This window comes from Nycticebus coucang, chromosome 10 (genome assembly GCF_027406575.1).
Source record: "Nycticebus coucang isolate mNycCou1 chromosome 10, mNycCou1.pri, whole genome shotgun sequence".
In the NCBI taxonomy this organism is placed as follows: domain Eukaryota; kingdom Metazoa; phylum Chordata; class Mammalia; order Primates; family Lorisidae; genus Nycticebus; species Nycticebus coucang.
This window is the reverse complement of record NC_069789.1, coordinates 90649081-90663618: the sequence shown is the minus strand read 5'-3', so window position 1 is coordinate 90663618 and position 14538 is coordinate 90649081. Positions and strand designations below refer to the sequence as shown.

Below are 14538 nucleotides of genomic sequence, written 5' to 3'. Positions count from 1 at the left end.
AGAGAAGGGAACACTTTTACACTGCTGGTGGGACTGCAAACTAGTACAACCTTTGTGGAAGGAAGTATGGAGAAACCTCAAAGCACTCAAGCTAGACCTCCCATTTGATCCTGCAATCCCATTACTAGGCATCTATCTACCCAGAAGGAAAAAAATCCTTTTATCATAAGGATACTTGTACTAGACTGTTTATTGCAGCTCAATTTACAATCGCCAAAATGTGGAAACAGCCTAAATGCCCACAACCCACGAATGGATTAACAAACTGTGGTATATGTACAGCATGGAATACTATTCAGCTATGAAAAAAAAATGGAGACTTCACATCCTTCGTATTAACCTGGATGGAAGTGGAAGACATTATTCTTAGTAAAGCATCACAAGAATGGAGAAGCATGAATCCTATGTACTCAATTTTGATATGAGGACAATTAAGGTTATGGGGGGGAGGAAAAGCAGAAAGAGGGATGGAGGGAGAGGGGTGTGGCTTTGGTGTGTGTCACACTTTATGGGGGCAAGACATGATTGCAAGAGGGACTTTACCTAATAATTGCAATCAGTATAACCTGGCTTATTGTACCCTCAATGTATCCCCAACAATAAAAATTAAAAAAAAATAATAATAAAAAATAAACAAACAAACAGAGCCACTCCAAGACACAGTGTAATGAACCCATGCAAAGTCAAGACAATAGAGAAAATTTTGTAAGCAGTAAAAAAGAAGAACCAATTGATCTATAGGAGCAGATCCATCAGGGTTACAGCAGACTTTTCAGCTGAAACGTTTAAGCCTGAAGAGAATGGTCATTTATCTTTAACCTATTTAAACAAAACAGTTTTCAGCCCAGTATTCTATATCCTGCTAAACTAAGCTTCAATATCAATGGAAAAATCAAATCTTTTATTGATATGAAAACATTGAGGAAATACACCACAGCAAAACCAGATCTATAGGAAAGACTTAGACCTATTCTCAACACTGACTACAAAATGGACCACCAGCAAAGTAAACACTCAAAAGCTAAAGGTCAAAATTTGGCTTCCACAGTGGCCCAAAGGATAAAATCATACAAGAGACTTTCACAAAATAAGATGAATAGAACTCCACTGCACTTATCAATTTTCTTAATAAATATCAATGGACTGAATTCAACCACTGAAAAGACACAGGGTGGTTGATTGGATAAAAAAGCACAAGCTATCCATAAGCAGTCTCCAGGAAACACACCTAGCCTTGAAGGACAAATAAGACTTAGGGTTAAGAATGGAAGACAGTATTTCAAGCAAATGGAAATTAGAAGAAAGGAGAGATTTGCAACCTTATTTTCAGTTACAAGTGGATTTAAAGCAACTAAAGTTAATAAAGACAAGATGGTCACTTCATTCTGGTCAAGGGAACAATATAACAAGAAGTCATTTCAGTTCTAAATATTTATGCACTCAACTTAAATATTTCCAGATTTATGAAACAGACTTTGATTGGTCTGAGCAATAAAATATCATGTAACATTATAATAATGAGAACTTTCACACCTCTCTGACAGAACTGGACAGATCATCTAAACAGAAACTAAACAAAGATACTAGGGATTTAAATGTGATGCTAGAACAAATGGACATAATACACATATACAGAACACACTACCCCAAAGCTAAGGAATATACATTCTTCTTGACAGCCCATGGAAATAGATCCAAAATAGACTATATCCTAAGATACTAATAAAACTTCAACAAAATTAAAAGAATTGAAATTATACCTTGTAACTTTTCAGGTCACAAGGCAATAAAGGTGGAACTCCAACAAAAACTTTCATCCCCACACAAAGGCATGCAAACTGAACAACCTTATGCTGAATGACAATTGGGTGAAGGAAGAGATGAAGGAGGACATTATTAAATACCTCAGACATAACAACAAAAAAGATAAAAGTTACCAATATTTGTGAGATACCACAAAAGCAGTGCTAAGAAGGAAATTTATCATATTAGATGCTTACATCTGAATAATAGAAAGAAAGCAGATCGACAATCTAATTAATCATCTTAAGGAAATGGAAAAGGAAGAATAACCTAATCCCAAATCTAGCAGAAGGAAAGAAATAACCAAAATTAAATCAGAAATAAATGAAAACAAAAGACTCATTCAGAAAATCGATGAAATAAAAAATTGTTTCTTTAAAAAGATAAATAATATTCATATGGGCAGATTAACTAGAAACAGAAAAGTAACCTCAATCAGAAATGAAAAAGGGGGAAAAACAACAAATATCACAGAAGTACAAGAGATTATCTCTGACTACTACAAGAAACTCTTTGCCCAGAAATTTGACAATATGGAGGAAATAGACCAATACCTGGGATCACACCATCTCCCTAGACTTAACCAGGAAGCTATAGCTCTCTTGAATAGACCAATATCAAGCACTGGCATTGAAGAAACAATAAAAGAAATTTTCAACAACAACAACAAAAACAACCCTGTACCAGATGGATTCACACCAGAATTCTATCAAACATTCAAAGAAGAGCTTGGGGTACCTATATTGCAGAAACTACTCCAAAACACTGAGAAGGAAGGAAACTTCCCCAACATGTTCTAAGCAAACATCACCCTGATAACAAACCTGGAAAAGACCCAACTAAAAAGAACTACATACCACTTTCACTAGTGAATATTGATGCAAAAATACTCAACAAAATTTTAGCCAATAGATTACAGCTATACATTAAAAAAATTATACATCATGGACAAGAAGGCTTCACCCCTGGGATGCAAGGCTGGTTTAGCATACCCAAACCTATAAATGTAATTCACCATATCAATAGAAGCAAAAAACAAAGACCTTCTGATCCTCTCAATAGATTCAGAAAAAGCATATGATAAAATTCAGTATCCTTTTCTAACAAGAACATTAAAGAATATAGGCATAGGTGGCACATTTCTTAAACTGATTGAAGCCATCTATGATAAACCCACGACTAATATCACTCTGAATGGAGCAAAACTGAAAGTTTTTCCACTTAAAACTGGAACCAGACAGGGATGTTCACTATCACCACTACTATTCAACATGGAACTGGAAGTTCTAACCAATGCAATTAGACAAGGGAAGGATATAAAGGGCATCCAAGTGGGGGCATAGGAGGTCAAACTCTCACTCTTTGCTGATGATATGATCTGAGCGAACCCCAGAGACTCAATCACAAGAGTCAGAGTATAAAAGCAATGTCCACAAATCGGTTGCCTTTGTATACACCAATAATAGCCGAGTTGAGAAGCTAATCAAAGACACAATTCCCTTCACAGTAGCTTCAAAGAAAATGAAATATTTAGAAATATACCTAGCAAAAGAGGTGAAAGACCTCTACAAAGAGAATTATGAAACCCTGGGAAAAGAAATAGCAGAAGTCATTAACAAATGGAAGAACATACCATGCTCCTGGCTGTCAAGAATCAACATCATTCAATGTCTATACTTCCCAAAGCAATCTACAGATTCACTGCAATCCCCATTAAAATACAAACATTATACTTTGAAGAACTGGAAAAATAATTCTTCATTTCATATGGAACCAGAAAAAGCTCAGAAAGCCAAGGCAATTTCTGTAATAAAAACAAAGCCAGAGACATCACTCTACAAGACTTTAGGCTATATTACAAGTCTACAGTAATTAAAACAGCATGGTATAGGCACAAAAATAGAGACATAGACATTTGGAACCAAATAGAAAACCAAGAGAAGAAAACAATCTCTTATAGCCGTCTGATCTTTGATAAACCAAACAAAAACATACACTAGGGAAAAGAATACTCTAGGGTGCTGGGAGAACTGGATAACCACATGTAAAAGACAGAAACTGGACCCACACCTTTAACCACTTACAAAAATTAATTCAAGATGAATAGAAGACTTAAATCTGAGGCATTAAGTGATAAAAATCCTAGAAGAAAGTGTGGGAAAAACACTTGAGGATATCAGCCTGGGGAAAGATTTTATGAAGAAGACTTCAGTGGCAATTGCAACAACAACGAAAATAAACAAATGGGACTAAATTAAATTGGAAAGCTTCTGTACAGCTAATGATACAACAAGCAGAGCAAATAGACAACCTTCAGAATGGGAAAAGGTATTTGCATGTTATGAATCTGACAAAGGTTTGATAACTCGGATCTGTAGAAATTCAAATTAATTAACAAAAAAAGAGCAAACAATCCCATCTATCACTGGGCAAGAGATGTGAACAGAACCTTTTCTGAGGAAAACAGACAAACAACTAACATATGAAAAAATGCTTATCATCCCTACTCATCAGAGAAATGCAAATCAAAACCACCCTGAGATATTACCTAACCTCAGTGAGAATAGCCCACATCACAAAGTCCCCAAATTGCAGGTGCTGGCACTGATGAGACAAAAAGGGAACCCTTTTACACTGTTGGTGGGACAACAAACTAATACAGCCTCTTTAGAAAGAAGTGTAGGAAATCCTCAAAGAACTCAAATTAGACATCCCATTTGATGCTGCAATCCCATTACTAGGCATCTATCCAAAAGAAAAAAATCATTTTATCATAAGGACATTCGCACTAGACTGCTTATTGCAGCTCAATTTATAATCACCAGGATGTAGAAACAGTCTAAATGCCCATCAACCCAGGAATGGATTAACAAGCTGTAGTATATGTATACCATGGAATACTATTCAGCCATAAAAAGATGGTGACTTTATATCTTTTATATTACCCTGGGTGGAGGTGGACCACATTATTCTTAGTGGGGAGGAGGAGGAATGAGGGAGGAGGGTAATGGGAGGAGGGGTATTGGGCTGCCCTCACTTAATGGGCACAATGCAGATGTGTATGGCACACCTTCTGAGTGCAGGACACAGGTATAAAAAGGACTCTACCTAACAAATTCAAATATCGTGTCCTGGTTGTTTGTACTCTCACATTAACCTAAAATTAAAAAATAAGTAAGTAAGTAAAAAATAAAAAAATTCAGTCTTGCAAAGAAGGTATTCTTTAAAAAGTCAAGCCAGGTATCTCCTTAAATGTCCCCAACAATAAAAAAAAATACAGAAAAAAATAAAATAAATAAATAAATGTTAGTTATAATAAACAGAAAAATAAATAAATATAAATAAGTTTTTTAAGGAATTGTAATTGTTATCTTTTTATTACAAATCATAATAAATTATGTTGGGGTTTTTTTGGCCCTATTGTGCCTTTCGTTTGTGTTAGTAAATAAATTTAAAAAGGTGCATTCTTTATTTTGCTCTTTTTTTTTTTTTGATCAACATAATTTAAGAGTGCAGAGGAAGCTTAACTATAGGAATAAGTGTATTGTGAGATAAAAAGGGATGAAAAACACTGCTCCAGAAGAACACAACCCAGAGGAAAAGCTGGCAGGCAAGGCATCTCCTTACAAACCAAAGTTCTCTTCTAACAAAGTGGGACTTAGCACTCAAAAGAAGGATAGATGAAGCCTTTCCAAGTCCCTGGAGAGGAAGAAAAGGCCAAACAGAAAACTAGCTATGACAACTAGCTTCTGCTATAGTGAGATCACTGACCACAGAAAAAACCGACCAAGACTGGGCTCCTCAACTTAAATTATCACCCCACCTAAGCTCCCACAGGCAATTGGACTAGTGAATACAGTGGATTCTTATCTTAGATAGGGTTAGGTTCTGAAGTTGGTTATGAGGAAAAATTATGTATGGCTGAAAGTATTCCCGAAAGTCTCCTGAGTTACGAGTATAGTACATGAGCTTATAATCTCTAATTCTGACACAACAAATCTTTTCTCGTGAGAGAAAAAAAAAATTATCGTTTGTACACATGGGCATAAATGAGCATCAATTTCCATAATTAAGCACTCAGTGACTTAGCTGGTTTGTTTCAGAGGCAGGCTACATCTAAAATAGGAGGAGGACAATAAGAAGCTCTAAACCCTATAGGTGAGAGGAAAAAAACAGTATTTGGATGTCTAACATTGCAGGCTCACCTTAGAGCATTTAACACCTAATTTTTTATTTCATTTTTTAATTGACAGATAATAATTACACGTATTTATGGAGTACATAGTGATGTTTCAATACATACAATGTGTACTAATCAGATCGGAGCAGTTAGCATATCCATCATCTCAAACACTTATTCTTTGTGTTGAACATTCAACATCCTCCTTCTAGCTATCTGAAACTATATTATCCACCACGGTCCAGAACACTAGAACTTATCCCTCCTATCTAGCTATAATTTTGTATTCTTTGACAAATCTCTCCTTTTCCCTCTCTTCCCCCTACCCTTCTCATTATTTTCTTTCTTTTGTTTGCAGTGTGTGGTTGTCACAGATAACTGAATTGTATGTGATGCAACTGCAGAGTAATGTAAATTTACATCAACTAAGTTTTCAGTTTATAATATTTGAGGGGCATTTTCAAAATAAGAAGTGAGCTGATCTGGGTAGATTAAATTTCACATTGAATACACAACAATTGATTTGAGATTAATTCCAGGTCTAGCTAGAGCTCTTCTTGGTCAGGAATGAATAAAAAGAAGTAAAAATAAAACTAACATGGGACACTAAAAAAGTAGAAATTACTTTTTTTTTAAATAGTTCATTTGGTGTACTAACCCCCACTGTTTGATTTTAATGCACTTAATAGTTCTTGGTTTATGAAGACATTTATGTGCTGATAAAGGTTATTTAGCATCTTTATGGAAGGACTTAGCTGAGCTGTATTAGGCAAAAGAAGGAAAGAAGGTGCTTAAGGGTCAGTGAGATCTCTGTGTGTTAGAGTTGTATAATGCAGAAACACTTCAATACAATCTTAAGCACTGTTGTGACAGGCTAAATACATAAAAAGACTTATAAAAACTAGAACTTTATCTGAACATTTTGTGCAACTAATGCTAAAATATTTTAAGTTAAATTTTCTTTTTTTAAAGCAATATATGTTTTAAAGGGAATCTGTGTTGACGTCCTATCACTATGTGATATTTTCTATATCTTACTGTATTTACAAGTTTATTTGTCAAGGATTATCCTTCTTGCTAATGGCCTATTATTTATTTTCACTTTTTGTTGGTCTTTATATCCTTTTAATAATGTGCTAACGGAAACCGTATATCTATTTTGGAACTCTTTGAATAGTCTAAAATAGACTAAAAATTAAATATTTTATAGTAAGTTACAAACCAAGGTGGTTCCCCTGGGATACATATCTTGGTCTACCATGATTTCAAACAAAACTAACTTATTTAAAAATACTTGGAGTAAAATTTTATTTACATTACAAATAAGATACAAAAAATAGTTGAATCAGGATACAGAAATCTGCTGTTTGGATTAGTTATCCCTGTTTTATTTTTTCAGATGTGTTTAATTTTATGGTGGAATTGAAGATTTTGTTTGTGTAATGCATAAGACAATAGAGTGTTTTTTCTAGTCTTCCAAAAAACTTTTCTGATGAGTATGCGAGTTTTGATGAGTTTTTTAAGGTTTTTGTTTTATAAACTGTGAATTAGTAAATTTTTAAGATTGTACCACATAGTAACATATAGCTGTTGAAAAATAATGTATATAAAATGCATATAATAAATATTAAATTGTGTACCTGTAAAAAAAAAAATGTAGAGTTTGCAAGATCATGGCTTATTCTTGATCATTCTGGGTCATTCCTCTAATACATGGTTCACCCCTCCAATATACATATTCAACTCTTTAATTTTCAGAAAGTGTTTTTGAAGTACATACTATATAGTTCCATTATTATTGTGTTTCATAGTTTTGATTTTCTTTTTTAAACACTTTAATTATACATGTGTTTTCCATCCTGCTATACAGAGGACAACAAATTCTACCCTCCCAACATAAACTTTTTTTTTTTTTATTTAAAAAAAAAATATGGAACGTTTCATGAATTTGCGTGTCATCCTTGCGCAGGGGCCATGCTAATCTTCTCTGTATCCTTCCAATTTTAGTATATGCGCTACCGAAGCGAGCACATAAACTTCTTTATAAAGGGGAATTTTCCCACTATCCATAAATACACAGATTTAGTACTCATCCAAATCATCACTCTGCTAGTGATTATTTGTGTGTTAATTGCTGCCTTGGTCATTCTGAGAAGAACTGAATTCTTATGTCCAAGAAATGCCTTGGTTTAGAGGTGACCATAGAACAGGAGGCTCTTGTTGACTCATAAAATTTCTCTTCCAGGTTTCTAAGATTGTGGATACTATTTATAAGCAATTGTGTAAAAATACTTCTCACCATATGAAGCAGGCTATGTTGCGGGTCATCACCTTATTGACCCGCACTTCACCCAAGAAGGTCATCTTTCAACTTATGGACTACCCAGTCCCAGCAGACATGTAAGGCTCCCTTATGCCCTCCTCTTTCCACAAGGGTTTGTTCACAGGCTCCACGGGCAGATGAATCTGTGCTCTAGTCTTGATTTATCACGGTCGGAACTGTTTGAGGTTTTTTTCCCCTTAAAAAGAAAATCTATGTTTACATCATGCAGGGTGATTGTGAGGCTTAAATAAGATCATACAAAGTCTGAAATTAAGTTCCAGAAGTTGCTACCATATGCTTATGTTAGCAGCACTGTATAAACAACTCAGTAAGGTTTCATAACTTTGGTATATCAGTGTCTCACAGCTATATTCATATCAATTTGTGACAGAGTCTTGCTGAATGCCATTCATTTATGTTGTGTTTTTGTATGCAATCATGAGAATGTCAGAGCTTGAATTAGAGCAACAAACAAATTTCTTGTTAAACTTGGCAAGAATGGAAGTAAAATCAGGGACATATTAGTCCAAGTTTATGGAGATATGCAGTGTACAAATGGATTAAACATTTTTTCTGAGAGGGGAGAAAGCATCACTGATGAAGAGAGGTCAGAATGGCCAAAAATGAGAAGAATTGATGAAAACATTGCAAGAATTTGTCTAATTGTGTGTCAAAATCATCAGCTGACTATGAGAAGCATAGCAGACTAAGTAAACATTGATAAGAGAAATAGGAAAATCTTTTTTTTTTTTTTTTTTTTTGCTGTTTTTGGCCAGGGCTGGGTTTGAACCCACCACCTCTGGTATATGGGGCCAGCGCCCTACTCCTTTGAGCCACAGGTGCCACCCAAAATAGGAAAATCTTAACTGAAAATCTTGTCCAACAACTCATGGCTTTTGCATCACAACAAGGCAGCAGTTCACATGGCACTGCCTGTGAGGTAGTTTTTGGACAGTAAACAAATAATTGTATTAAAATATCCTTCCTACTTAGCTGATCTAGCCCCCAGAGGCTTTTTTTTTTTTTTTTTTTGCCTGAAGATAAAAGAAGTATTGAAAGAAAAACATTTTGATGACATTTAGGACATCAAGGGTAATAAAATGACAGCTTTGATGGCCATTCCAGAAAAGGAGTGCTAAAATTGTTTTGAAATGTGGACTAGGCACTGGCATTGATGCACAGCTTCCCAAGGGGAGGACTTTGAAGGTGACTGTAGTGCTCTTCAGCAATGAGGTAAGTGGCATTCTTTTCAGGATGAGTTTGTGATCTTAATTGTCAGACCTCATCTGTGTTATTTATATCCTCATAGAATACCTGATACAGTAAGCCCACAAGAAATGATCAATGTCTCTGTCATTTATCTAAGGCTTTAAACTATGCTGTGTTGCATATCCCACGAGAACATACCTCTCCCCAAAGAGGAACTAGATTTTTATTTCTTGTTTGAGAATTCAGTAATTTTTCTTGAAGAAATAAATTCATACAGGTATTTTTTCTTATTTATGAAAGACAGAAATAAGATATTGTAGTGGGCCATCTGGGAGTCTGGCTGGTGTCAGCTATATCACAGCAGAATTGAAGGTTAACGCTCAGTATTTTCCTCGATGGGGGCAGAAACCTGCAATCTTGGTTCTTTACTTAGTTGCTTAAGGCCAGTTCCTGTAATCCTTAAACAAGCACACAATTATGAAAGCTGTAACCCAACTGTAGCCCAAGATGAAGGGGAAAGAGGAGAGGGAGGGGAGGGGAGGATGGGTGGAGAGAGGGTAATTGGTGGGACCACACCTGTGGTGCATTTTACAAGGGTACATGTTAAATCTACTAAGGGTAGAATATAAATATCTTAACACAATAACTAAGAAAATGCAGTGAAGGCTGTGTTAACCAGTTTGATGAAAAGTATTTCAAATTGTATATAAAACCAGCACATTCTACTCCATAATTGCATTAATGTACACAGCTATGGTTTAATAAAAAAAAAAAGTTATCAGTTAGCTTTAACATGTAGTGACTGTCACTGTTATATGGGTTATACAGACTAATGAGTTAATAGTCTGTGAAATGGCATTGAAGTCCACAAAGCTCTAAATAAATACTGTAAATTTCTTTTTCTGACTGAAAGATTGTATTTATTTAGGAGGCTTTAACTCATATTTTATTATTCATAAAATTCCTTCAAAGACTGTTATAAAGCTTCATGTTTTCTTATTCTGGAACTAAGTCCCTGCTGTGTATAAGGATGACCGGCCCTCAACCATCTTGTTGAGGAGAGGGTGTACATCCATGTGGGTAGAAGATGAAAATTGCCAGTGAAAACAATATGTGCCAAGAAGGTACAGAAAGAAGGCATCATTAGAATTATGTGAACTTAATTTAAAAAGTCACCAGCAGGTCTAAGGGTAGGTGACAACTGGAGGAAAAAAGGTCCAGATTTGGAATTAAAGTAAACCCAGGGAGATTTGATCATCCAGAAGGTATGAACAAGACTTAAGAGAATGTGGCAGGACACGTGAGATTTGATGTTCTTGTGGTTCTCCGAGTGAGTCCTCCAGGCAGGAGCAGTCAGGTAATGGGTCCTACAGAGCTGAGTACGTCTACACTGCAAGGAATCAGGCCCCCATATGAGGAACCCAAGTGCAGAGAGGCTAAGCACTATGCTTCAGAGGCCAGCATGTATTGACAAGGTATCAGAAATATATTGCACAGAGATGTACAGCAGTTCTTAAGATGAGGAATGGTAAGAGTAATTCTAAAGAGTGCTTGGGGACTGGAGATCAAGAAGCCAAGATTCTAGTCTCACCTGTTTCACTAATTAAATCTGTGATATTTGGTAAAATGATTCACTTCTCTGAGCTCGTTTTTTTTTTTTTTTAATACTGCATTTATTTAGTTTTTACAATATTTAGGGTTTGAACTTTTTATTTATATATTGATCGATATATTAATTTGTGTTCCCATGTCAGTTTTTAAATATTCTGTCTGTACAAACCAGGTAACAAGGTGGGAGGAGCAGAGAGAGTACGGGGTCCAGAAAACTGGTCAGTTCTTGAAATTGAGCTGAACAGATATTTAAATAGTAGCAGACTATGTTTTCCATAAAATTGCATTTAAATTGTTCCTTCATTTCTGAGGATGAGAGACTTATGATACCATTTGGAAATAAGAATCTGTTTTGGATTTATCTGCAGTGTCTTTGCTATAAAAGATGTAAAACTAAGACTCTTTTTCTGATTCACTGTGTCAAGTAGGAAAGGACAAACTGAATGACTCTGGCTTTTGGGGGTGGGGCTGTGTTTGCAGCATTCTCATAATGATGTGGCAGGCAGCAGGTTCCGAAGCAAAAGTGGCCCCTCACGTGCTGAAGACAATCTTGTTGATACTGAAAGGAAAGCCTGGGGAAATGCAAGAGGTCGTGATGGACAGAAGACGCTCCTCTCTTGATGCTACCAACATGATGCCTGTGGCGGTAAATAGCAAGATGTGTACTCCTTCTTTTTGGTATTATTTTCTTGCTGATGAAAATCCCTAATCACAAACTCAGTCATACTTTCTTACCATAGTCTTCCTCCACGCGTATATGTATTTAACACGTATTATTGAGTACCTACTGTGTGCTGCACTCTGATCATAAAGCCTATATGTTGATAAGAGACATAGACAATGAATGGATAAATGTGTGGTGTCATATAGTATAAAGCTTAAAGGATACGTAAAGGGATGGGGGAAGGAAAATGGAGGGTAATGTTTAGGTAAGTTGGTCAGGACAGGTCTCGCTACTAAGGTGACGGAAAATCAGGGACTTGACTCGGGATGGTGTGATCCTTACATATACCTGGAATAGTTTTAAACAGAGAGAAGGATAAGAGCCTTCTACTGATGGGATTTTACCTGGTATGTTGGTGAATCCAAGGAGGTCAGAGAAGCTGAGTGACTGAGGATGAAAGCATAGGACACGGGACGAGAGAAGGAGCCACCAGCTAGGTTATGTAGACTTCTGTAGGCGTGCCAAGTCTTAATATCATTTGTGTTCTTCATTATATATCTCCCAAGGACCAAATTCACCACTCCTGGGAGTAAATTCAGGACTCACGGTGATTTAGTAAAAACAAGGTGGCATTGCTTCACGATCGTGAGATATTGGCATATGTATTTCTGCAGCGCCAATTACCATCTCAAAAGGCACAACCCCAAACACCATAATCTTGAATATTGACATCCCCAAGGATCAAAATCCCTAAAGTATTTCTAATGTCTGATTGAATTCCCCAAACTATAATGATGAATTTGGAATTAGGTGCAATCGAGGCTTCTCGCGAATAAAAGTGAATTTCAAGTTGTTACCAATAAAATTTGTTCTTTTCATTCAACTCAATGCATTTGGCAGAAAACTCAGCTAAGTGGATTGGCGAGGTAATATGGCAATGATGAAAACATCAGTTTAAAACTGTGCCATTTGTTTGCGTTGGCTGATAAAATTTCAGGTACTTTTATTAAATTAAAGTCACCTCTGACTGAAGAAGCCAGCAAAAATGTGTACGCCATTATTGCTTATTTTATTATTCTTTATATTTTATTATGTAAAACACGCTTATGAAGTGTTCTGTAGTGTTTTTATGTTTTTCAAATATACCACCTTATAAAAATACCAATAAATGTCTTTTAAAGAATTTAAAAATTATTTTGTCCAGAATTATATTTTCAGGATTTTCATCTTTCAGGACTTTAATATTTGGGATTATCGTATTGGGATTGTCTTTTAGGATTATGCCCTAAACCTGTATTTCTATTATGACTGATTTTTGCAGCAGTCAGTATACCAAAAAATCCTTTGGTGACCTGGCTTGCCTCCCTTTTAATACCTCACTTCCCTGTATTGTTTGAGTGCAGGGAGGGCCTGGGTTATTAGCAGGACTACTCTTCATGGCCACAGAGGAAGGGACCTTTGGATGGATGCCCTCCTTGGAAACCAGCTTGCTTCCCACTGGTTTGGCAGTTAGGGATTTTTTTTTTTTTTACCAGTGCTTTGAAAGCCCTTTGCCATAGAATGCTTGGCACAGTTCCTGGTTCACAACTGGCATGGGGGCTGTTATTGTGACTACACATGCCTGCTTCAGGCTTTCTTCAAGGTGTATGGAGGAGGAGTTGCAGAGTCACTCCCTTTCTTCCCAGACTAATGCTGACTGGGTTCAGAGGAAGATATTTACATTTTCACCTCCTTTATTTTTTCTTTATAGGCATCACAGGCCCTGTGCACATTGCTACCTGTTGCTTCCTACAAGAAAGCAGTGGCCCAGTTTTTCCCCCAACTCCTGATGGCTCTCATGTTCCAACTCTTCTACAGCAGTGATCCAAGACTGATATACCTGGACAGGCCTTTGTGAGATCCCACTGGTTATTTCACATTAAATAAGAGATAATGCATCTTCTGTAAATACGTCTACTCCCTTGAATTCATGAGGGACTCCTTACAATCTTCCTTGTAGTGCATTTGCTTATGATAGTTTTCTCTGCTCTAAAGAGTAGAATGCCTTCAGAAAAGTAAGACTGAGTAGCTAGAAATTAGCTCACACCTTCCCTGTGTGTAGCCTGTCAAGAACCAATGCCACAGAACACTGTTCTGGCCACATTCCCTGTCAGATCAGAAAGAGGCCACTGTGCAAAATGAAAGCAGAGCAGGATGTTAGATCCAAAGCCAGGCATATCCCAGCTCTGCCATTTATTAATCTCTGACAGTAACTCTCAGGTTATCATACCTGTAAGATAAAATGGCATGCACAAATGTTCTTGGTGAACTGTAAAGTGGTTTTGTGGTTGGGATGTGACGTGTGGATTTATGACAACCTGCAGTCACCTGTTCGCCTAGGGAGAAGTTTGGCAATTGCCTTTTACCCTATAGAGAGTTGGTTTCACTGCACTGCAGGGGAATATTAACCCAGTTGCCTTCTATTTGCCCTTGTCTGGTGTGGACTTTAGACCAGACAAAGCTCTAGAGCACAATTAGTCCCATGAAGGTATATAATTCACTCCTTGTTCTCCAACCAGATATACACCAAATCAGTCCAAGTAGTTGAGACTATATCCTACTTAAGTCATCCATGTAAGAAAATAGACAAGAATCATCGCATGAGTGAATATCTAACTAATAACCCATCCATGTAACTAATAACCTGTTCTGTAATTAACCTTAGATTTTATGTGCTACATTGTCAATCTAATGCCCCATGCCATGAAC

The 14538-nt window shown here is 36.4% G+C and overlaps 1 protein-coding gene and 1 non-coding gene across 2 annotated transcripts in view; one reads left to right on the top strand and one right to left on the bottom strand.

The window, feature by feature from the left end:
- Positions 1 to 14538, top strand: part of MROH9 (maestro heat like repeat family member 9) — an 89526-nt gene that overhangs the window by 36917 nt on the left and 38071 nt on the right. The window contains exons 9-11 of the mRNA XM_053606084.1: positions 8229 to 8383; positions 11607 to 11772; positions 13541 to 13683. Coding sequence (XP_053462059.1) covers positions 8229 to 8383; positions 11607 to 11772; positions 13541 to 13683 — 464 coding nt within the window. The remainder of the gene's footprint in view (positions 1 to 8228; positions 8384 to 11606; positions 11773 to 13540; positions 13684 to 14538) is intronic.
- Positions 7908 to 8014, bottom strand: LOC128597796 (U6 spliceosomal RNA). The gene has a single exon (XR_008383355.1). It is a non-coding gene; the product is annotated as a U6 spliceosomal RNA (small nuclear RNA).